The sequence below is a fragment of the Oncorhynchus clarkii genome, chromosome 3 (genome assembly GCF_045791955.1).
Source record: "Oncorhynchus clarkii lewisi isolate Uvic-CL-2024 chromosome 3, UVic_Ocla_1.0, whole genome shotgun sequence".
Classification (NCBI taxonomy): Eukaryota; Metazoa; Chordata; class Actinopteri; order Salmoniformes; family Salmonidae; genus Oncorhynchus; species Oncorhynchus clarkii.
In genome coordinates, this window is record NC_092149.1 from 17,333,916 (window position 1) to 17,359,184 (window position 25,269).

The window sequence follows — 25,269 nt, forward strand, 5'->3', positions numbered from 1 at the left end:
TGCTCGATCATCCTATTTTTCCAACTTGATTGAGGAAAATAAGAACAATCCAACATTTATTTTTGATACTGTTGCAAAGCTAACTAAAAAGCAGCATTCCCCAAGAGAATATGGCTTTCACTTCAGCAGTGATAAATTAATGAACTTCTTTGACGAAAAGATCATGATCATTAGAAAGCAAACTACAGACTCCTCTTTAAATCTGCATATTTCTCCAAAGCTCAGTTGTCCTGAGTCTGCACAACACTGTCAGGACCTAGGATCAAGGGAGACACTCAAGTTTTTTAATACTATATCTCTTGACACTTTGATGAAAATAGTCATGACATCTAAACCTTCAAGCTGCATACTGGACCCTATTCCAACTAAACTACTGAAAGAGCTGCTTTCTGTGCTTGGCCCTCCTATGTTGAACATAATAAACGGCTCCCTATCCACCAGATGTGTACCAAACTCACTAAAAGTGGCAGTAATATAGCCTCTCTTGAAAAAGCCAAACCTTGACCAAGAAAATCTAAAAAAATATCGGCCTATATCTCCCATTCCTCAAAAAATTGGAAAAAGCTGTTGCGCAGCAACTCACTGCCTTCCTGAAGACATACAATGTATACGAAACACTTCAGTCTGGTTATAGACCCCATCAAAGCACTGAGACTGCACTTGTGAAGGTGGTAAATTACCTTTTAATTGTGTCAGACCGAGGCTCTGCATCTGCCCTCGTGCTCCTAGGCCTTATTACTGCTTTTGATACCATCGATCACCACATTCTTTTGGAGAGATTGGAAACACAAATTGGTCTACACGGACAAGTTCTGGCCTGGTTTAGATTTTATCTGTCGGAAAGATATCAGTTTGTCTCTGTAGATGGTTTGTCCAAATCAACTGTACATTTCAGTGTTCCTCAAGGCTCCGTTTTAGGACCACTATTGTTTTCACTATATATTTTACCTCTTGGTGATGTCATTGGGAAACACAATGTCAACTTTTACTGCTATGCGGACAACACACAGCTTTACATTTCAATGAAACATGGTGAAGCCCCAAAATTGCCCTTCCTGGAAGCCTGTGTTTCAGACATAAGGAAGTGGATGGCAGCAAATGTTCTACTTTTAAACTCGGACAAAACAGAGATGCTAGTTCTAGGTCCCAAGAAACAAAGAGATTGTCTGTTGAATCTGACAATTAATCTTGATAGTTGTACAGTCATCTCAAATAAAACTGTGAAGGACCTTGGCGTTACTCTGGACTCTGATCTCACTTTTGACGAACATATCAAGACTGTGTCAAGGATAACTTTTTTTTAAACACGGCTGCTAGAATCTTGACTAGAACCAATTTGATCACATTACTCCAGTGCTAGCCTCTCTACACTGGCTTCCTGTTAAGGAAAGGGCTGATTTCAAGGCTTTACTGCTAAACCTACAAAGCATTACACGGGCTTGCTCCTACCTATCTTTTTGATTTGGTCCTGCCATACATACCTACACGTACGCTACGGTCACAATACTCAGGTCTCCTAGAATTTGTCAGCAAACAGCTGGATGCAGGGCTTTCTCCTATAGAGTTCCATTTTTATGGAATGGTCTGCCTATCCATGTGAGAGACACAGACTCGGTCTCAATCTTTAAGTCTTTATTGAAGACTCATCTCTTCAGTAGGTCCTTTTATTGAGTGTAGTCTGGCCCAGGAGTGTGAAAGTGAATCGAAAGGCACTGGAGCAACAAACCACCCTCGCTGTCTCTGCCTGGCCGGTTCGCCTCTCTCCACTGGGATTCTCTGCCTCAAACCCTATTAGGGGGCTGAGTCACTGGCTTACTGGTGTTCTACCATGCTGTCCCTAGGAGGGGTGCGTCACTTGAGTGGTTCGAGTCACTGCCATGGTCTTCCTGTCCAGGTTGGCGCCCACCTTGGGTTCGTGCCGTGGGGGAGATTTTCGTGGGCTATACTCGGCCTTGTCTCAGGATTGTAAGTCGGTGGTTGAAGATATCCCTCTAGTGGTGTGGAGGCTGTGGTTTGGCAACGTGGGTGGGGTTCTCTCCTGCCTGTTTGGTCCTGTCCGGGGGTATTGTCGGACGGTGATGTTAACTCTGAAAGCATTAGCCAAGTCCAGAACATACTGCACCCCTCTGTCCTGCTCCTCCACTGTCTTCCTCTATCCAGAACATACTGCACCACTCTGTCCTGCTCCTCCACTGTCTTCCTCCATCCAGAACATACTGCACCCCTCTGTCCTGCTCCTCCACTGTCTTCCTCCATCCAGAACATACTGCACCACTCTGTCCTGCTCCTCCACTGTCTTCCTCCATCCAGAACATACTGCACCACTCTGTCCTGCTCCTCCACTGTCTTCCTCCATCCAGAACATACTGCACCACTCTGTCATGCTCCTCCACTGTCTTCCTCCATCCAGAACATACTGCACCCCTCTGTCCTGCTACTCCATTGTCTTCCTCTATCCAGAACATACTGCACCCCTCTGTCCTGCTCCTCCACTGTCTTCCTCCATCCAGAACATACTGCACCACTCTGTCCTGCTCCTCCACTGCCTTCCTCCATCCAGAACATACTGCACCACTCTGTCCTGCCTCCACTGAGTCTTCCCCCATCCAGAACATACTGCACCACTCTGTCCTGCCTCCACTGAGTCTTCCCACATCCTGAACATACTGCACCACTCTGTCCTGTCTCCACTGTCTTCCTCCATCCAGAACATACTGCACCACTCTGTCCTGCCTCCACTGAGTCTTCCTCTATCCAGAACATACTGTACCACTCTGTCCTGCTCCTCCACTGAGTTTTCCTCCATCCAGAACATACTGTACCACTCTGTCCTGCCTCCACTATCTTCCTCCATCCAGAACATACTGTACCACCCTGTCTTCCTCACTGTTGACTGTAAGTGAGTATGAGAGGTCAATAATTCTGATGGGGATTGAGTTCATGTTCCTTGAGTCAACACAGGCACAGTGCCTATTAACCTCAATGCCTATTCATCACGTACTAGGCATTTATATAATTATCCACAGAATTAAAATAACATATTACATGTTATATATTTACCTATTTAACATTATTTATGTGTATCTCTATGCTTATCACTTGTGGGTCCTATTGTTCTTATCAAAGCTATTGTTATTCGGGCAGTTTTTTATAGAAAGGTATCCTACAGTCCCTTGGCCCACACCAGAGTTGTGTCCCCCCCCCCCCACTTCCCAACACAAAACACTGACTTGGTGTAAGAACGGCCCATGTTCGGAATTCTGTCGCCGTACATTTAAAAAGTGCTAAACAAATGTTATATTAACTACATCAGTCCTAGCTCGCTCATTAATGTCTTCATCGAAATTACCGATTGCCTCTTATCCGCTTGTCGTCCCCTTATGCCATAGTTTTTCCATCTGTCACGCCCTGACCGTAGAGAGCTTTTTATGTCTCTATTTTTGGGTTGGTCAGGGTGTGATTTGGGTGGGCATTCTATGTTCTTTTTCTATGTGTCTGTATTTCTTTGTTTTGGCCGGGTATGGTTCTCAATCAGGGATAGCTGTCTATCGTTGTCTCTGATTGAGAACCATACTTAGGTAGCTTTTCCCCACAGGGTTTTTGTTGGTAGTTGTTTTCTGTTTTTGTGTCTGCACCAGACAGAACTGTTTCGTTTTCGTTAATTCACGTTGTTGTTTTGTGTTTTAGTGTTCAGTTTAATCAAAATCATGAACACGTACCACGCTGCGCTTTGGTCCACACCTTCTTCATACGACGACCGTTACAGAACTACCCACCACAAATGGACCAAGCAGCGTGGTAACGAGGAGCAGAGGGTTCAGGACTCCTGGACTTGGGAGGAGATGTTGGACGGACAGGGACCCTGGAGACAGGCTGGGGATTATCGCCGCCCCAAAGAAGAACTGGAGGCAGCTAAAGCTGAGCGGCGGCGATATGGGGCAAGGCAGCACAGCAGGCTGGGGGGGCACACGAGGAGATTGGCGGAATCAGGCAATAGACCTGAGTCAACTCCCCGTGCTCCTGGAAGCATTGTGGTACTGGTCAGGCACCGTGTTATGCGGTGAAGTGCATGGTGTCTCCAGTGCGCGCTCATAGCCCGGAGCGCTATTGGCCAGCTATTGGGTTCCTGTGCGTGCTAACTCTTGGGTTCCTGTGCCTGTTAACTCTTGGGTTCCTGTGCGTGTTAACTCTTGGGTTCCTGTGCGTGTTAACTCTTGGGTTCCTGTGCGTGTTAACTCTTTGGTTCCTGTGCGTTTTAACTCCTGGGTTCCTGTGCGTGTTAACTCTTGGGTTCCTGTGCGTGCTAACTCTTGGGTTCCTGTGCGTGTTAACTCTTGGGTACCTGTGCGTGTTAACTCTTGGGTTCCTGTGCGTGTTAACTCTTGGGTTCCTGTGCGTGTTAACTCTTGGGTTCCTGTGCGTGTTAACTCTTGGGTTCCTGTGCGTGTTAACTCTTGGGTTCCTGTGCGTGTTAACTCTTGGGTTCCTGTGCGTGTTAACTCTTGGGTTCCTGTGCGTGTTAACTCTTGGGTTTCTGTGCGTGTTAACTCCTGGGTTCCTGTGCGTGTTAACTCTTGGGTTCCTGTGCGTGTTAACTCCTGGGTTCCTGTGCGTGTTAACTCTTGGGTTCCTGTGCGTGTTAACTCTTGGGTTCCTGTGCGTGTTAACTCTTGGGTTCCTGTGCGTGTTAACTCTTGCGCTTCTTAATTCCCCTCTAACTGTGGGCGGAGTCACATACCAGTTAAATTACGTAGAGCCAGATCACTCTCTTTCATGGTCCTTTATCTCTCTGGATATGTGACTTTGCTGACATCACTACGGTATGGAGGTTCAGAGAGACCACACAGGGTGCTTTCCACACTACCCACCGGTGGTCCAGTGGAGTATGGCTCCGGGGTATCCAGTGGACTACTACCAGATGTTTTATACCCCCTTTATACCCCCTCTCTATGGGAGCTCCACGCCTGCTGATGGTGCAGCTTGGACCTTATGTCCCCTGTACGCCACCTGTGGGATACTACTCAGCACCAGGTGGGGTTGCATCCCAACAACCCAGCGTGTGGATTATTCTTCTACGTTGGAGTACCAGGGAATTGCAGCGCCTTGGACATCACTGCATAAGTCATATGGAGTACAGGAAGTAAGTACTGTATTACCTGTATTGAGCAGAATATACAGCACAGGAGGATGCTGAGGGGAGAACAGCTTATACAAATTTGAATGGCATCAAACACATGGAAACCATCTACAGTATTTGATACCGTTCCACTGATTCCACTCCAGTCATTAACATGAGCCCGTTCTCCCCAATTAAAGTGCCACCAACATCCTGTGATAATTTAATTTAGGCCAGACAAAATTGATTCAATGTTTAACAGATTCTCATCCCAGAATTAGTGAGGTGAGCGGAAATAAACAACAATATATATGTATATACAGTGGGGAGAACAAGTATTTGATACACTGCTGATTTTGTAGGTTTTCCTACTTACAAAGCATGTAGAGCTCTGTAATGTTTATCATATGTATACTTCAGCTGTGAGAGACGGAATCTAAAACAAAAATGCAGAAAATCACATTGTATGATTTTTAAGTAATTAATTTGCATTTTATTGCACGACATAAGTATTTGATTCATCAGAAAAGCAGAACTTAATATTTGGTACGTTTCCTGTAGTTCTTGACCAGGTTTGCACACACTGCAGCAGGGATTTTGGCCCACTCCTCCATACAGACCTTCTCCAGATCCTTCAGGTTTTGGGGCTGTCGCTCGACAATACGGACTTTCAGCTCCCTCCAAAGATTTTCTATTGGGTTCAGGTCTGGAGACTGGCTAGGCCACTCCAGGACCTTGAGATGCTTCTTACGGAGCCACTCCGTAGTTGCCCTGGCTGTGTGTTTCGGGTCGTTGTCATGCTGGAAGACCCAGCCAAGACCCATCTTCAATGTTCTTACTGAGGGAAGGGGGTTGTTGGCCAAGATCTTGCGATACATGGTCCCATCCATCCTCCCCTCAATATGGTGCAGTCGTCCTGTACCCTTTGCAGAAAAGCATCCCCAAAGAATTATGTTTCCACCTCCATGCTTCACGGTTGGGATGGTGTTCTTGGGGTTGTACTCATCCTTCTTCTTCCTCCAAACACGGCGAGTGGAGTTTAGACCAAAAAGCTCTATTTTAGTCTCATCAGACCACATGACCTTCTCCCATTCCTCCTCTGGATCATCCAGATTGTCATTGGCAAACTTCAGACGGGCCTGGACATGTGCTGGCTTGAGCAGGAGGACCTTGTGTGTGCTGCGGGATTTTAATCCATGACGGCGTAGTGTGTTACTAATTGGTTTCTTTGAGACTGTGGTCCCAGCTCTCTTCAGATCATTGACCATGTCCTGCCGTGTAGTTCTGGGCTGATTCCTCACCTTCCTCATGATCATTGATGCCCCACGAGGTGAGATCTTGCATGGAGCCCCAGACCGAGGGTGATTGACCGTCATCTTGAACTTCTTCCATTGTCTAATAATTGCGCAAACAGTTGTTGCCTTCTCACCAAGCTGCTTGCCTATTGTCCTGTAGCCCATCCCAGCCTTGTGCAGGTCTACAATTTTATCCCTGATGTCCTTACACAGCTCTCTGGTCTTGGCCATTGTGGAGAGGTTGGAGTCTGTTTGATTGAGTGTGTGAACAGATGTATTTTATACAGGTAACGAGTTCAAACAGGTGCAGTTAATACAGGTAATGAGTGGAGAACAGGAGGGCTTCTTAAAGAAAAACGAACAGGTCTGTGAGAGCCGGAATTCTTACTGGTTGGTAGGTGATCAAATACTTATGTCATGCAATAAAATGCAAATTAATGACTTAAAAATCATACAATGTGATTTTCTGAATTTTTGTTTTAGATTCCGTCTCTCACAGTTGATGTGTACCTATGATAAAAAAATTACAGACCTCTACATGCTTTGTCAGTAGGAAAACCTGCAAAATCGGCAGTGTATCAAATACTAGTTCTGCCCACTCTACATTAAGTGGATAAGGAATAACAATACTTTACCACATTGTCCTAGGCTATATGGACATGAACAATAGGAGAAATATTCAATTTCAGACTGATTATTATTTTTAATACACAAATTAAAATCAATGAACATTATTCACACAGAATATTGCATTATATTATACATCCTATCATATTCGAAAATTCTTGAAAAAAACATAATGTATGAATGAATGTTTTATCAGTTCATGAATCTACTTAATTGTATAGCCTAACAAATTCAAGAATTATTGAAAATAAATAATTGTAATCAAATTAAAATGTTGATGCATAATAATGAGTTCATTACCTGAATGGATCTCTATAGCCTAGGCATTAACAAAATATTCATACAAATATGATTAGGCCTCTCATAGACATTGCCTTGTAGAAAGAGGGTCAATCTAGTTAGGTCTGACAAATTAATGTTGCATTGGAAAAAATATATAAATCTAGCCATAAAGTATAACCTATCATCATCAAAATAAAATGTGTTTATAACATGCACAATTTGAAGCATCAATTTATATAGAGCAAGAGTAACTAAATTCCAGCCCAGTAACTTTGATCACCGCACCGTAACTTTGATCACCGCATCATCCTTCGGTTGTCTCGTCTGGCTTCCATGAAAAGCCCCCACCTGCTGATCTGCGCGAAGTGTTTGTGTGTGCCACTGACGATGTACTTTCCTGGACATGCTAGCTTTTCTCGGCGGCGTATCATTTCAAACGCATTCTGTCGTGGTGTTATCCGTTAGCCTACTACTACTGGTAGTACCGGTAAAATGTAAGTTATGAATTGCAATTCACCATCCAGCTGACACTTCTATTTCATCAATCATTTTCACTTCAATTTGGTTGTCCAAAATACTATCAGCACTGCGTCTTTGCTGATGAATGCTCTGATCTCTGGCCAGTCAATTGGTTACATTACATTGTTGTTTCGTCTATGTTAGAGTTGCGTTAATTCAAGTCTGGTATCAGGATAAATTTGACATTGAGTCACCGATTGTATACTATGTATTTTTTATTAGCTAAGCAATAAGTGGTAAATGCAATTTTTGTATATACGGGCTCTCTGTCCCACCTCACAGGGCAAACCAGAGAACTGACTTGTTCTTGACAAAGATATTATAAATATACTCTGACAGAAATAGTTCCTGCTTCCGAGCCGGCCTGTCAGAGTAGAGACTGGGCGTGGTTTAGACTCACCCAGCCTATCGTTGATTGTTGGCGCAGAAGCTGGTCCCAGCCCCCTAAGCACTTCAGCGGTCAGTCGTTGTAGCTGTGTAGAATATGCAGTTATCAGGCACCTGGCTCCTGTTATCTAACAAAAGACTGTTTGTTCTCGCAACACTACGTTCTGAATGTGCCCCCCCAACTCATTGCACAGTTCCTGTCTTCATGTTATTCTGTATTTTTCCATCATGAGAAAGGCCCATGGCCCTGAAACTGTTAACAATGTCTCAAGTCAGCTATGTTGCATAACACATACATCCACACAAGCAAACAGCAGATAATATTCAATCACATATATGGTAACGGGCTATAGTGCATAACACAGAATCCTCATATCTATTAATCGATTCTAATAGATCTGAACATGATGCAATAACCATGAATTTAACCCACTGTTTGTTTATAATGAGGGACATCCCACGTTTAACCTGGACACATAAATAGCAGGAATTTGCACTGGCTTCAGCCATGATGGCATGAGAGAGAAATTAAAAATCTGCATGTCGCCTGCAGGTGGGAGCGTGTGTGTTTCACTGTCCAATCCCAGGTTTGAACATGATCTGAGCGCGTGATCTGAAGCTGTTTGGTCTCTTGGGCATCAACTTGGGAAAGCCTCAAGGCAGAGCGAACAATGCATTGTAAACGAAGAGCGGCATATATTGGCCGAAAAATAACACATCTGATATTTTTTTTTCCGGGGTGTGGAGAAAAGTACGCTGGCCATCCGCTAAACAGTAATTTAAATAAAAGTAAAAGTACATAATTTCACATTCCTTATATTAAGAACCAGACGGCGCGATTTGTTGTTATTTAAGTTTACAGGTAACCAGGGGCACACTCCAATACTCAAACATAATTTACAAACAAAGCATTTGTGTTTAGTGAGTGCCAGGTCAGAGGCAGTAGGGATGACTAGGGTGTTTTCTTGAAAAGTGTGTGTATTGGACCATTTTCCTGTCCTGCTAAGCATTTAAAATGTAACAAGTACGTTTGGTGTCAGGACAAATGTATGGAGTAAAAAGTACACCATTTTGGAGTAAAAGCAAAAGTTGTCAAAGTTATAAGTAGTAAAGTAAAGTACAGATACTCCCAAAAACGACTTAAGTAGTACTTTAAAGTATTTGTACTTAAATACTTTACACCACTGGTCATTGCCTATCCAGACCCGGGACCGTTGTCAGGGACGGCTGTGACTGAGACGGTTAGGGACAAGTCATGTCCTCGGCTCCTGCTGGTCCTCAGGAGTTGCCTGCTACAGAGACTGAGCCCACACCAGGTGGCCAATGCGATTCCAGCAGCATTGCCACACGGTAGTGAGCCTAAGTTGCTGACTGGACCCTATTCCTATCTGCCACCAGATCATCACCAGCCAAAGTTACCTGGCGAGTTACACTAGGGGACCCTCCAGCTGCACTGAACCCACCTGCTGCTACCTCCAATGACCGGTCCAACCCTGACCTGGGCCCATCAGGGGACCAAGCCATACCACTGTCACTAGCTACTGATAGTACAGATTCACCTGACCCAGCCACCGCCCTGGGTCCCGTTCGGGGTGTCTGTGTCCAGGATGCCCCTGCCCAGCATGCACCACCTGACCTAGCTCCGATCCTGGTCCTGCAGTTACGGACTCACCAAGTACAGTGAGGGAGGTGCTTCCCTCAAATGAACTGGCGGGGAAGACTGTCAGGATACAGGTGTAGTTCCCAGCATCAGTCATCTCCACATATGTTATAGTGAAGGAGGAATCCTCTGTGGAGGATTATTTTCTGTGGAAGCACCAGAGAACTCCACTCTCCCTTTTAGGCTCAAATCATCATGTGTTTCCCAAAGGTAGGGCTAAAGTGAGCTATGCCAACCTCTTTTCTACCTGTTTGCTCTTACCGCCACATAACCTGAGTGAGATTGTCCTGGAGCAACTGACTAAGTAGTGTGACATCATTAGCCAAGTACGCCATCATCTGTTGGTCAACACTGACCTGGGCTGTCAAAACCACTGGAGATGCAGAGAAGGGGGAGAGAGTGAGAGATAGAGAAACAGAGATTATTGGAGAGACAGACAGAAATAGAGACAGAGAGAGAAACATAAACTAGGAATAATTAGATTCTCTTTGCATTCCTACAGATTTTTTGACCGATCGATCAGTGCTGCCGATATCAAAGAGAACTTTTGCTGCCTTCATCTCTCTTCCTACTCAAAAAACTAGCTATATGAATGAAAAGCAACACAGAGATTGTACGTTCCAAGATATTTCACATTGGGATTCATTTCTTTATTGTTCAGTTAATCCTGTGAGACAAAATAAGAAATATTTACAAGAAGACCCTATAGTGATCAGAGACCTATGATAAATACAAAGTTGTTGATGTACTCGTTTGTGATATTTTCATCCACTCCAACTCTACTCATTTAACACTCACAATGCATGAGATGTGTATAATAGGTGTATAATATTATTCTAAATAAAGTGTGAGGGTCAAGATTATTTGTATTACACCCAATTCCAGAGTCATTAACAAAATCCATACATGTTGCATCGTTCAGTGCATGAGACGAATAAAACATGAATTCCATTATTTTATTGGAATTTCAGTGAATCTTCTGCATCCTATATAGTGCACTAGCAAGCATAACAGGAGCACTCAAACGTCCTCCTTTCAGAGGAAAAAACCCGATGTTACATCTGTTACATGTGTAATGTGGTTCAGTGTAGGAAGTTTCTATGAAAACTCCCCTGATGGCATTTAATGTAACACAGGTCATTATGGTCTGAGGGATGGCAGTTTGACCAGGGAAAGTCAATTCAAATGAGTAGGACTTCAACTGGTGTGTGTAATTTAAGGGGATACAATTTGTCCTTGTGTCTCAGTGTACTGTTACCTGGTCTATATTACATTGAGCAATTAGACAAAGACCAGTGTCTCATCAGAGGTGGAGTACAGTAGTGTCTAGTCTTCTTGGCTGGTCATCCAGTCGTTTGTTGTGTCCATGTTTACTTGATTAAGGTGTAAAACCTGATGGGTGAAGTCCAGAGCCAACTGAAGATATGTAGTTGAGATCAGCTGCTCTCTGAGTCAGGGAGAGCGAGAGAGAGAGAGAGAGATTGAGACAACTAGGCAACTATAAAGCTATAAAACAAGTATAATCAAAGGTAATATCATAACGAGGATCCAATAAACAGTTAACTTACCAATTTATACTTTTACAGTACATGGTGGAGCCCTGGATTTCCCGGGTTAGTAAAGACAGAACGAGACACACTGAGTACGTTTGTGTAAATCATCTATACCTATACCTAGGTAGGTTATTTAGGGATGATGTGGTACATCAAAGATTGTGTATTGGAGAGTGCTCCTTTTCATTACAGCTATAACAAAATGCTTCAATGCAGTAAGGTGCCAGCAAGGTGCCAAAGGTGCAGTACTACTTACAGTGTCAGTGTTGGTTTGTCTGGTAGGAAGCTTTCCCTGACAGAGAACAGTAAAGGACTCAGTCACTAGAGTATACTAACAGACCCACAGTCTGTCACAATGCTGCTATCGCTGTAACTAACTCATACAGGACATGTTGGGAACCATAGGTATACAATATCATAAGTGTTTAATTTAACTTTGTGGTGGAAACTCACTCTTGAAGGTGGTGTTGGAGCTCCAGTTTTCTTAATTGCTATGCACTCATAATCGTGTACACCTGTAGAAGCTGTGTGGTGGGTGGAGAGAGAGAAAAACAAAATTGCAGCTGATGAAGTTGATAACGAGACAGATTGTTGTCAGCTCGCAAATATTTGCTACACTCTATACGCAAACCTCTCTCTGACCTTTAGTTCCTGGTGAATGGCTGGTGGCTATAGTATGACTGGTGCCTGGTTGTGGTTGCTTGCGAACATGGGTTCTGTCCTGGATTTGGGTAGTCAGTTCGTGCCCCTCATGTCCTTTGTCAGTGCTGGACATGGACATATCCTCTGTCTGGGACGATCTGCTCAGTGCGTCTGTATCTGATGGACATCAAAGATGATAAAGGACAACTGTGGTCATCAGCTGCAGCACAGAAAGGCTCTCCACTTTCATCTCAATACTTGCATGTACTGTACAATTACCATACAGTAATTGAAAAAAGTGTACTAGACTAAAATGATCATGTTTTTCTCTTACCTTTCTCTTCATTGTTCCCTTTCTTGTTCCTAAACAACATACCATTACTTCCAAAATGGTCTGCAAAATATTTATACACAAAACCTCAAATATCTTCTTGAAATGTATTGTTATTTCCCCACAATTGATGGAAGACATTTTTTCTATTGAAATCAATGGTTTCCAGTTTTTGTTACACCAGAAGAAAAATGACTTATTGGCGTAACCAATCACATTGGTTTCATAGACTCACCGATGACGAGTTATGCCAAAATAGAGACCAAGAGCTACAGCAACCACTACCAACATCACAGCAACTGCTATACCTGCTGCTCCCTCTGGGCTTAGGGGTGGAGGGGTTTTATCTGCATTGCACCAACACAGGAACGTAATCAATAAACAAAACACATCCTATAGAACTGATGCTGATTGGACGTTGATCGTTTTTGCCATTAGTTAGCTTTGATGGTCTACATCTAATGGTGAATGTATCAGAGACCAGTACCTTTAACTGACAGACTATGGCCCATAGAGACAACATTTTCAGTGAGATCATTCCTAGCATCACATCTGTAGTCCCCACTGTTGTTGTAGCTGACGCTCCTTATGATGTATCCAGCTTCATGTACACCTGTCTGCTGCCCATTGAACAACCAGGTGAACGTAGCAGGCGGTACAGACTGAACAGAGCAGTAAATAAGGGTGAATGACTCCACCTCAGCGATATGTCGGCCCAGGATGGTCATGGACTCTGGTCCATCTGTAAGCCCAAGAGCAGAAGACCCTCAGACTGTAGTCGTAAATACAACACGCACAGATGTCGTGTCTTAATTTGAGCCAGTATGCTACAGCAGAAAAATTATGAATTATTTATTGTTTTATAATTAATGGACATCTTTGTAGGGGTTGCTACATAATTTCAAAATGAAAATTACAAACTTCAGAAGCCTTTTAAAACCTCAAAATGTGAAAGTGCAGGAAATGCAGGAAAGCAACAGGGTAATCAAATTAAGATCCAGCAGCTGTATGATGAGAGCCAGGAATTTTTCCTGACCACATGACCTGAACAGAAATAAAGTGGGCTCTAAGAACTGGGCATTATGAGTGTAATATCTCATGGGGCAGGTTTCCCAGACACAGATTAAAGGTGCACTATGCAGAAATCGGTCCACCATTTCCTGGTTGCTAAAATTCAAGGAGTTTGCCTAAAACAAGCAAGTATTGTGACGAGAATCATTGAACCATCTAAATTACTTTTATACATATTTTCCATAACCCAGAATATTGTATTTTCAGCTGTTTTAAGCTGGTGTACAAAGCCGAAAGTAAAATTAAATTTAAGATGTGGAAACATAGAAATAGCGCACATAGAACAGGTGTATTGCTTTTTAGACTTGCTTTCAATGAATGGCAGATCTATAACTCACACTCCTATGTGAATTTGGTCGAGTCGCCCAATAATTAAAATATTGCAGCTTTAAGCCTAGTCCTGGATTTAAAATATTTGGAAGCCTGCTTGTTAGTTCAGGACTAGGCTTAATTTGTGTCTGAGAATCCGACCCATAGATTATTAGATTAGTTATAGACCTTTACTCACAGTTCACTATCATTCTATAGGAGGCAGTAGCAGAGCTGGCAGGGTTGGTGAGTTTACACACATATTCACCGTTGTCGTGTCTCTTCACAGGACTGATGGATACTTTCCTGTTTTCCTCTGAGAATAATATATTGCCACCAGCAGACAGAGGCTGACCTTCCTTCGTCCATTGTATAGTAGTGATGTTACCAGCAGCCTCACAGGTTAAGTTGGCGGAGCTCCAATCTGCAAACAGATTGTTTGATGGTCCTGTGATGTTGGCATCAGATATATTCTCTGTAAAACAAGAGGACATAGCCAAAGACTGAGGAATATCGAAGACACCAAGATGATGATGATTTGTATGGTTTTGATGATGATGATGAGGATAAGGTCACTAAACTCTTAATCCTTATTGCCACATGTATTTTTCCACTTCTAAATTGATGACATATACCCATTGATTATTGAATGTGACTTCCCACTGGGCACACGCTGGTTGAATTAATGTTGTTTCCACCTGAAATTATGTTGAATTGACGTGGAATAGAGGTTGAATTGACGTATGTGCCTCCTAATCTTAGTTCAACAGTCATATCCAATGTTTGTAAATAATAAAAATGTAAACAAACACTGTATAGCCTCAAAAGATGGTTAAAACTATCATGTTGATATCCATAGCTCTGTCTATGAATTGGAGAATTGTTTCATTTCACCAGGCCCATATCTCAGCTTTTTACCAAAACTGAAGTGGGACGACTACTTTGTTATTTTTTCATTTAAGGATTTGAGCTTTAACTCTCTTTGACACGGCACTTGGACTTACCATACACAACCAGTTCAGTTGACCCATTGATTGTTTCTACTGTAGCTGTTGTTATAGACACTCTGTATTCTCCACTGTCAGCCAGGGTCAGATTCCTGAGCTGCAGAGATCCAGTAGTTTTGTTCAGAGTGATCCTGTCTCCGTATCCAGGCCCTATAGAGTCATCACCAGTAGAGGTTATAATGTTGGCTCCACCAACACTCCAGGATATTTTTATGAACGGCTGGGCTGGTGGGATTAGATTTGTGATGAACATCGCTGTCCCTCCTTCTGCTCCATTCACAGAACCTTGTGGAAACAGACCCTGACCAGCACAGAGACCTGGAGAGGGAATACAGGACGGCAGAGAGCCTGGGCTCAGACAACATGCTGTACATGGTGGTACACACTGTACACTAAAACATTCCATCATTCAGGACCATTCTAAATGACTGACTCAGAGAACAGGCCCAGTAACAATCACACAGCACTAATAGTCAGACATAGCTAGCTATACGTACACACAACACAGACAGACTGCTTTGCACAAAAAGGAGTGTAGCCAACATTTGTAGTTCAAACACAGGAGAATAGGATGTGGAATCAACATTTTACTAATTTCACGTGGTATCTGACAAATACATGAATCAATAAACTGAATAAGGCATGATCTCTGGCAGAGAGTTTTCTCCCCTACTTAGGTAATCAGAGTGTAATTACTGTACTCTACTGTACACAGTCATCTATAGTACAATAATTCAATTTTAATTAAAAGAAACTGTAGCTGTGTGAAATTAGCAACGAGTGTAGTTATTGTGCAGTTAGGGCTACGTGCAATTACATTGTAACTACAACAAGCGGTTTAAAGAGACAAAGAAGATATCTGCTTTACCTGTGAGTATGAACAGAGTGAGAGAGATGGCTACTGCAGTTTCCATTGTTGTTGGAATACTTTGTTCTGTTCCAGATTTAGAAAGTGCTTCTAGTACACTCACAGTATGATGCTATAGAATAGCCTGAGGTACTATCTTTTAGAGCTGCCAGCCAGGTGACAAGGAAGTTCCCCATTTACTGTAAGCCACATTGCAGTGACCTTTGTATCTGTTTAGGTAATGGCCCTGTAATGTTATTGTGATACAGATATTTATGGTTTATTGTACATGAAGGACAGGAATTCGGTAAACTGGATAATGATCTGCATGGCAGATAAACACACACCTTTTCCTAACATCGTCATTCATTAATGTGATCCACCATTCAGGATTGGGCCTTGCTGTGGACCATGATCCGGAATGAAGTTAGGACACAAACACTCAAAGAGACAAGGATGAGGACCAAAACTACAGCTTTTAATGAATCCAATAAACAAGCTTTAGTTTAGTCGTCAACCCAAACACAAACTTGAACTACAAGCAAGTTGTGGATCTTATAACTTTATTCAGTCTTTACCTGGACAGCCACACCGTAAATTAGGCAATTACTCACATTTGTTAGACAATGTTATGTTTTTGGTAACATTTCCCTTTGTTATAAATACAACTAAACAAAAATATTAACGCAACATGCAACAAACAAAGATTTTACTGAGTTATAGTTCATATAAGGAAATCAGTCAATTGAAATAAATTAATTAGGCCCTAATCTATGGATTTAACATGATTGGGAATAAAGATATGCATCTATTGGTCACAGAAACCTTAAAAAAATGTAGGGGCGTAGATCAGAAAACCAGTCAGTATCTGGTGTGACCACCGTTTGCCGCATGCAGCGCCCACATCTCCTTTGCAAAGAGTTGATCAGGCTGTTTACTGTGGAATGTTTTCCCACTCTTCTTCAATGACGAATTTGCTGGATATTGACGGGAACAGGAACACATTGTCATACACATCAATCCAGAGCATCCCAAACATGCACAATGGGTGACATGTCTGGTGAGTGTGCAGGTCATGGAAGAATTGGGACATTTTCAGCTTCCGGGAATTGTGTACAGATCCTTGCGACATGGGGCCGTGCATTATCATTCTGAAATATGAGGTGATGGTCGGTGGAGGAATGACACGACAATAGGCCTCAGGATCTCGTCACGATCTCTCTATGCATTCAAATTACGATCGATAAAATGCAATTGTGTTTGTTGTCTGTAACTTATTTCTGCCCATACCATAACCCCACTGCCACCATGGGGCACTCTGTTCACAACGTTGACATCAGCAAACCGCTCGCCCACACGACGCCATACAGTTAAACCGGAATTCATTTGGGAGAGCACACTTCTCCAGCGTGCCAGTGGCCATCTAAGTTGAGCATATGCCCACTGAAGCCGGTTACAATGCCAAACTGCAGTCAGGTCAAACCCTTTTGAGAACAACGAGCACGCAGATGAGCTTCCCTGAAACAGTTTCTGGCAGTTTCGTCCTGGGCTGGCATGGTAACACGTGGTTTGCGGTTGTGAGGCCTGTTGGACAGACTGCCAAATTCTCAAAAATTCTCTAAAGCAGCTTATGGTAGAGAAATGCACATTAGATTCTCTGGCAACAACTATGGTGGACATTACTGCAGGCAATATACCAATTGCAGGCTCCCTTAACATGAGACATGTATGGCCAGAAGCACGAGTAGAGGACATCACAAGGCTGTTTCCGACTGTTTTACGACAGATGCCGGGAGCTGACACTGACGTAGTCCATGTGGGGTCAAATGACATCAGGAGGGCTAGCTCAGAACATCTGAAAATGTATTTGTAAAACAGATTTTAGCATTAAAAGACTCCAAAAAACGACCAATCGTTGGGCCACGAGTGTGATAGATACCGCAGGCTGCTGGCATTACACATCTGGCTAAATTATTATTGTAGCTCTGCTGGAGTCACTTTTAAAGATAATGTTGACACCTTCTGGAAACAGAAGATGCTCTACAGGAGTCCATCCAAATCATCTTGGCTCCTGGACTCTGTCCTCCCATTTCAAGGCTGCATTGAAACAATGACTTATCAATGACCCAAGACCAGCTCAGTTAATCCCTACCATTGTGACAATGAGTCATCAAAATGCTGCATCAAATGTACGTTATCCTAGGGACACAATCTAAGTAACTTAATGTATGTCCCCCTAATTGCCCTGAATACCTTTGTTAATTAGCTATTAGATGCAGTAATCATGAGCCTATGAACCAGAGTTACACTATTAGTACTGAGGCCGTGTGCCCTAGTAGGAAGACCACTTTGTGCAGCTCACCCTGCACTATCAAGTCTACGTCTGATAGGCTCCTGGTAAAGCATTAAAAACAATCAAGCAACCCAGAAAAGTGCTAAGAAGGTCCATGAAGTCAATAACTTGCTTGTAACAGATTATGTTCATATTCTGACTACCTTTGATGATACAGTGGTAGCAATACACAGTTATAACATTTACCGAAAATACTAAAATGCCAACGGGGCTGGTGTTGCGGTCTATATAAAGAACCACATTCATGTAAATCTAATGTTAAATACTGATTTTAGTAATAATGCTACATTTATCTGCCTCACCTAAAGCCCATTATTGTGGGAAGCTGCTATAGACCACCAAGTGCTAACAGTCAGTCTCTGGATAATATGTGTGAAATGCTTGATAATGTATGTGATATCAACAGAGAAGTATATTTTCTGGGTAATTTAAATATTGACTGGCTCTCATCAAGCTACCCACTCAAGAAAAAAATCCAAACTGTAAATGTCACTCCCTGACCATAGAGAGCTTTATATGTCTCTATTTTGTGTTGGTCAGGGTGTGATTTGGGTGGGCATTCTATGTCACTTTTTCTATGATTTGTATTTCTGTGTGTTTGGCCGGGTGTGGTTCTCAATCAGAGGCAGCTCTCTATTGTTGTCTCTGATTGAGAACCATACCTGTGAGCACTACGTTGGCTTCACGGTTTTGTTTGATGTTTATTGTTTTGTTGGTGACATCTTATAATAAAGAAGTATGTACGCTCACCACACTATACATTGGTCCTCTCCTTTCATCAGCCGTGACAGTAAACAATGCCTGCAACCTGGTTCAGGTTGTCAGTCAAAATACCAGGGTAGTTCCAAACAGCACAGGAATGAAATCATCAACATGTATTAATCACATCTTTACTAATGCTGCAGAAATGTGCTTAAAAGCAGTATCCAAATCCATAGGATATCGTAATCACAATATAATAGCCATATCTAGGAAAACCAAAGTTCCAAAGGCTGGGCGTAATATAGTGCATAAGATGTCATACAAGACGTTTTGTAGTGATTCATATGTTGACGATGTGAAGAATATTTGCTGGTCTGTGGTGTGTAATGAGGAGCAACCAGACGCTGCACTTGACACATTTATGAAATTGCTTATTCCAGTTACTAATAAGCACGGGCCCATTAAGAAAATGACTGAAAAAAACTGTTAAATCCCCTTGGATTGATGAGGAATTTAAAAAGTATATGTGACCAAATTATGAAGGACAGGAATTGTACTTTTGAATTCTGTAAAGTCAGAGTGGAAGAGGTGAAAAAATTATTGTTGTCTATTAACAATGACAAGCCACCAGGATCTGACAATCTAGATGGAAAATTACTGAGAACCATAGGGGACGATACTGCCACTCCTATTTGCCAAATCCTCAATATTTGCCCTCAGTGTGTGCCCTCGGGCCTGGAGGGAAGCTAAAGTCATTCCGCTACCCAAGAATATTAAAACCTAGGCACAGACACATGCATACACACATATGATAACATATGCACTATACATACACATTCAAATGGATTTTGTATTGTACATACAGTGGGGAGAACAAGTATTTGATACACTGCCGATTTTGCAGGTTTTCCCACTTACAAAGCATGTAGAGGTCTGTAATTTTTATCATAGGTACACCTCAACATTGTGAGACGGAATCTAAAACAAAAATCCAGAAAATCACAGTGTACAATTTTCAGTAATTAATTTGCATTTTATTGCATGACAAAAGTATTTGATACATCAGAAAAGCAGAACTTAATATTTGGTACAGAAACCTTTGTTTGCAATTACAGAGACCACACGTTTCCTGTAGTTCTTGACCAGGTTTGCACACACTGCAGCAGGGATTTTGGCCCACTCCTCCATACAGACTTTCTCCAGATCCTTCAGGTTTCGGGGCTGTCGCTGGGCAATACGAACTTTCAGCTCCCTCCAAAGATGTTCTATTGGGTTCAGGTCTGGAGACTGGCTAGGCCACTCCAGGAACTTGAGATGCTTCTTATGGAGCAGCTCCTTAGTTGCCCTGGCTGTGTGTTTCGGGTCGTTGTCATGCTGGAAGACCCAGCCACGACCCATCTTCAATGCTCTTACTGAGGGAAGGAGGTTGTTGGCCAAGATCTCGCGATATATGGCCCCATCCTCCCCTCAATACGGTGCAGTCGTCCTGTCCCCTTTGCAGAAAAGCATCCCCAAAGAATGATGTTTCCACCTCCATGCTTCACGGTTGGGATGGTGTTCTAGTGGTTGTACTCATCCTTCTTCTTCCTCCAAACACGGTGAGTGGAGTTTAGACCAAAAAGCTCTATTTTTGTCTCATCAGACCACATTACCTTCTCCCATTCCTTCTCTGGATCATCCAGATGGTCATTGGCAAACTTCAGACGGGTCTGGACATGCGCTGGCTTGAGCAGGGGGACCTTCCGTGCGCTGCAGGATTTTAATCCATGACGGCGTAGTGTGTTACTTTGAGACTGTGGTCCCAGCTCTTTTCAGGTCATTGACCAGGTCTTGCCGTGTAGTTCTGGGCTGATCCCTCACCTTCCTCATGATCATTGATGCCCCACGAGGTGAGATCTTGCATGGAGCCCCAGACCAAGGGTGATTGACCGTCATCTTGAACTTCTTCCATTTTCTAATAATTGCGCCAACAGTTGTTGCCTTCTCACCAAGCTGCTTGCCTATTGTCCTGTAGCCCATCCCAGCCTGTGTGGACAGGTGTCTATGAGGTGTACCCATGATAATTATATTGGTGGTGTATCCATACACAAATGCAGGTGTCTGTCCAATGATACTCATAGGACTACACAATGGCTCTCCCCAAGCCTGTAATGGCACAGACATACATATACAATCACATGCCTTAAAGCTAGTCACAGGACCAGGCAATGACTTCCCTCAGGCCTACAACAGCACAGGCATACATACATAATGCAATTGAATGTCTCAATGCTAGTCACAGGACCAGGTAATGACTCCCCTCAGGTCTACAACAGCACAGGCATACATTTTCTGCTTACATTCTCTTTTTGCATGTCTAGTGATTAACTCCATGTTGACCCAGTCTGTACACCTGAGCTCAGCCTTTATTCTGCTTACACATGTCTATTAATTAAACCTATGTTTTCTGTCTCAATACATCTGGTAGAACAGTCTAGATACTGGAAAATCAACCATGGTCATGAATTTTCACCTACACTACTCACTGTTTATTATCTATGCACAGTCACTTTACCCCTACCTACATGTATAAATTATCTCGACTAACCTGTATCCCCACACATTGACTCGGTACCGGTACCCCCTGTATAGAACCTCGTTATTGTTATTTTATTGTGTTACTTTTTATTATTGTTTTTACTTTAGTTTATTTAAGGTGCCCAGAGTAAACTGCCTGCTTCTCAGGCCCAGTTGCTAATATATGCATATTATTAGTAGATTTGGATAGAAACACTCAGAAGTTTCTAAAACTGTCTGAATGATGTCTGTGAGTATAACAGAACTCATATGGCAGGCAAAAACCTGAGAAGAAATCCAACCAGGAAGTGGGAAATCTGAGGTTTGTAGTTTTTCAAGTCATTGCCTATCGAATATACAGTGTCTATGGGGTCATATTGCACTTCCTAAGGCTTCCACTAGATGTCAACAATATTTAGAACCTTGTTTGATGCTTCTACTGTGAAGGAGGGGGGAATGGGAGCGGAATGAGTCAGAGGTCTGGCAGAGTGCCATGAGCTGATCACGCGCGCTCACGTGAGAGTTAGCTTGCGTTCCATTGCATTTCTACAGACAAAGGAATTCTCCGGTTGGAACATTATTGAAGATTTATGATAAAAACATCCTAAAGATTGATTCTATACTTCGTTTGACATGTTTCTGCGAACTGTAATATGGCTTTTCGTCTGAAATTTCGCCTGGACTTGCCCGCGCGTTGCGAGTTTGGATTGTATACTAAACGCGCAAACAAAAAGGAGGTATGTGGACATAAATGATGGACTTTATCGAACAAATCAAACATTTATTGTGGAACTGGGCTTCCTGGGAGTGCATTCTGATGACGATCATCAAAGGTAAGTGAATATTTATAATGCTACTTCTGGCTTTGTTGACTCCACAACATGGCGGCTATCTGTATGGCTTGTTTTGTTGTCTGAGTGCTGTACTCAGATTATTGCATGGTGTTCTTTTTCGGTAAAGCTTATTTTAAATCTGACACAGCAGTTGCATTAAAACCTCCCTGGGATATACTTGGCCAAAAGCCAGAGAAAATGCAGAGCGCCAAATTATAATAAATTCCTATAAAAATCCAACTTTCATGAAATCACACATGTAGGATACCAAATTAAAGCTACACGTGTTGTGAATCCAGCCAACATGTCAGATTTCAAAAAGGCTTTTCGGCGAAAGCAAACAATGCTATTATCTGGGTTTCGCCTGTTACATAAGTTCTGTTATACTCACAGACATCATTCAAACAGTTTTAGAAACTTCAGAATATTTTCTATCCAAATCTACTAATAATATGCATATCTTATCTTCTGGGGATGAGTAGCAGGCAGTTGAAATTGGCCATGCTTTTCATCCAAAATTCCAAATGCTGCCCCCTATCCTAGAGAAGTTCTTAAGGAGAAGTTTATCTTAAGTTCCATACATAACAGTTTTATCTTTTATCAATGTTTAATATGAGTATTTTTGTAAATTGATGTGGCTCTCTGCAAAATCATCGGATGTTTTGGAAGCAAAACATTACTGAACGTAACTCGCCAATGTAAACTGAGATTTTTGGATATAATAATGAACTTTATCGAACAAAACATACATGTATTGTGTAACATGAAGTCCTATGAGTGTCATCTGATGAAGATCATCAAAGGTTAGTGATTAATTTTATCTCTATTTCTGCTTTTTGTGACTCCTCTCTTTGGCTGGAAAAATGCTGTGTTTTTCTGTGACTAGGTGCAGACCTAACATAATCGTTTGGTGTGCTTTCGTCGTAAAGCCCGCCACACTGTGGTGGGATTAACAACAAGTTTATCTTTAAAAGGGTGTAAAATACTTCTATGTTTGAGGAATTTTAATTATGAGATTTCTGTTGTTTTGAATTTGGCGCCCTGCACTTTCACTGGCTGTTGTCATATCGGTCCCGTTATCGGGATCTAAGTCATAAGAAGTCTTAAGGGCTTGTAAGTAATCATTTCAAGAAAAGGTTGTATTTGTACCTGTTGTACATGTTGTATTTGGCGCATGTGACAAATAAAGTTTGATTTGATTTGTAATAATCATGCTGTTTAATCAGCTTCTTGATAAGCCACAGCTGCCAGGTGGATGGATTATCTTGGCAAACGAGAAATGCTCACTAACAGGGATGTAAACAAATATGCGCAATTTCTTTGGAGAAATAAGCTTTTCGTGCATATGGTAAATTCTTGGGATGTTTTATTTCAGCTCATGTAACATGAGACCAACATGTTACATGTTGCATTTATAATTTTGCATGAATATTTCATGACATGTACCATGGATTACTTTGATTAATTGATATATACTTTATATATATATAACATAGTATTTTAATAAAGCCCAGATAATATTACAGTTTGACAGGCTAAAGTACATCGCTACATATTAAAACTAAGACGGGTTTGATTCTATACAACATCCTCTAGCCCAGAAGAGTCCATATCAAGATTGTCCTTCATCAGCAAGAAGGCTCTGGGGTTGACAAATCTACAGAAATATTTACAACGAAACATGTTTTACACAGAGTAACAAACAAAAAATCATGGCCATTATTATATCAACAACAAATATGCTATTATTGTAGAATTGTTTTTCATTATCAATAAATTCATGAAATCATTTTACATAATAATATCATACAATTCTGTATTCAATTGCATAAATGTAAAACTTATCTTATAATTAACAAATACATATTGAAACATTAAAACATACTCATCATATTTATGACAGCATACATCACATTCATCCTCACCATTCACCAGCCTCTTCTTGTCCCTGTCTCTCCTTTCAGACATCTACAGTTTCAGCAGTCCCACTACTGGTCACCATCAAAGCAAACGACTAAATGGGGGCAGCAGAGGAGCCTGTAGAGGGGAACAAGTCATATCACCTGCTCTGGTATGAAGCTATGTCAGGTCTCAGGGATAAACCTTATCCAGCAATTCCAATGAAATTCCAGAGGAGTGTAAGGAACGAATAAACACTTTGTATTTACACAAATTAGAGTGACTGAAATATCAGGTTTGAAACTTATTATCCAGGCTCAGATTATAGAATACAAAGTAAAGGTACAATGACAAGTCACAAAGTTCTAGCTGTGTTACTTTTCACAATAAATGTATTTTGTTCATTTATATGACTTATGATCTTAATCTTGGATACACTTCATTTTTTCATGAATCCTAACTGCAACATTGAGCTGTAACTAACCTCTCAGCTTGTAGACCACAGAGTCTTTCAGTCCGGTGATGTTATTGGTGGCAGTGCAGGTGTAGTTCCCAATGTGTAGCGCCTCCATCCTCTCTATGGCGTACAGGGTGTTGTTAACACCTGTCTCTGTCCTGTTGAATATCCAGGTGAATGTAACAGGAGCGATAGAGTCAGCCGAACAGCTCAGAGTTAGCCTGTATCCTGTTGATGCTGCTGATGGTCCATATATGGACATTTTCTGGGGTCCAACTGCAACATGGTCAAATAAAATAATGATCAATGCTAAATCCACAAAATACTTATTCCGTGGGTCTATGCACTATTGAAAAGCAAAGTCAAGACTTTGTTTAGTTTTTTTCAACGGCAACATCCAGTGACTTGGTAATTGACACAAGGTTGCCAATCACAATCACTCCTGGAATTAGGATCTAGTAAGCAGTACTCACAGTTGACGGTCAGGTTGTGGGATGCTGTCCGGTTGCTGACAGGGTTGCTGACTAAACACTCATATTCTCCATTGTCAATGTCCTGAACAGGACTGAGATAGACTGTCCTGTTGTCTGCAGAGAAGGTGATATTGTTGCTGGGAGACAGAGGGAGGCCATCTTTGATCCACTGTATGGAGCTGATGTTGCCAGCAGCCTCACAAGTCAGGTTGGTGGAGCTTATTCCAGCTATCAGGGTGGCTGGGGGACTGGTGATGGTGGCAGCAGATAGCAACACTGTAAAGAAGTTTACAGTATGGGGAGAGTAAGAGGTACAGTACATTTGAATAATCTGTCTTAATGTATACAAC

At 42.1% G+C, this 25,269-nt stretch overlaps 1 protein-coding gene across 1 annotated transcript; it reads right to left on the reverse strand.

Annotated features, from left to right (window-relative positions):
- Positions 1 to 725: 725 nt before the first annotated feature.
- LOC139384968 (cell adhesion molecule CEACAM6-like) lies at positions 726 to 15,713 on the reverse strand. The gene is made up of 9 exons (XM_071129930.1): positions 15,668 to 15,713; positions 14,797 to 15,117; positions 13,992 to 14,267; positions 12,900 to 13,154; positions 12,648 to 12,759; positions 10,243 to 10,259; positions 9,786 to 10,015; positions 3,777 to 3,956; positions 726 to 767 (listed from the first exon to the last, which is right to left on the reverse strand). Exons 1-9 carry the CDS (start codon positions 15,711 to 15,713, stop codon positions 726 to 728), a joined length of 1,479 nt encoding a protein of 492 aa, XP_070986031.1.
- Positions 15,714 to 25,269: the final 9,556 nt, after the last annotated feature.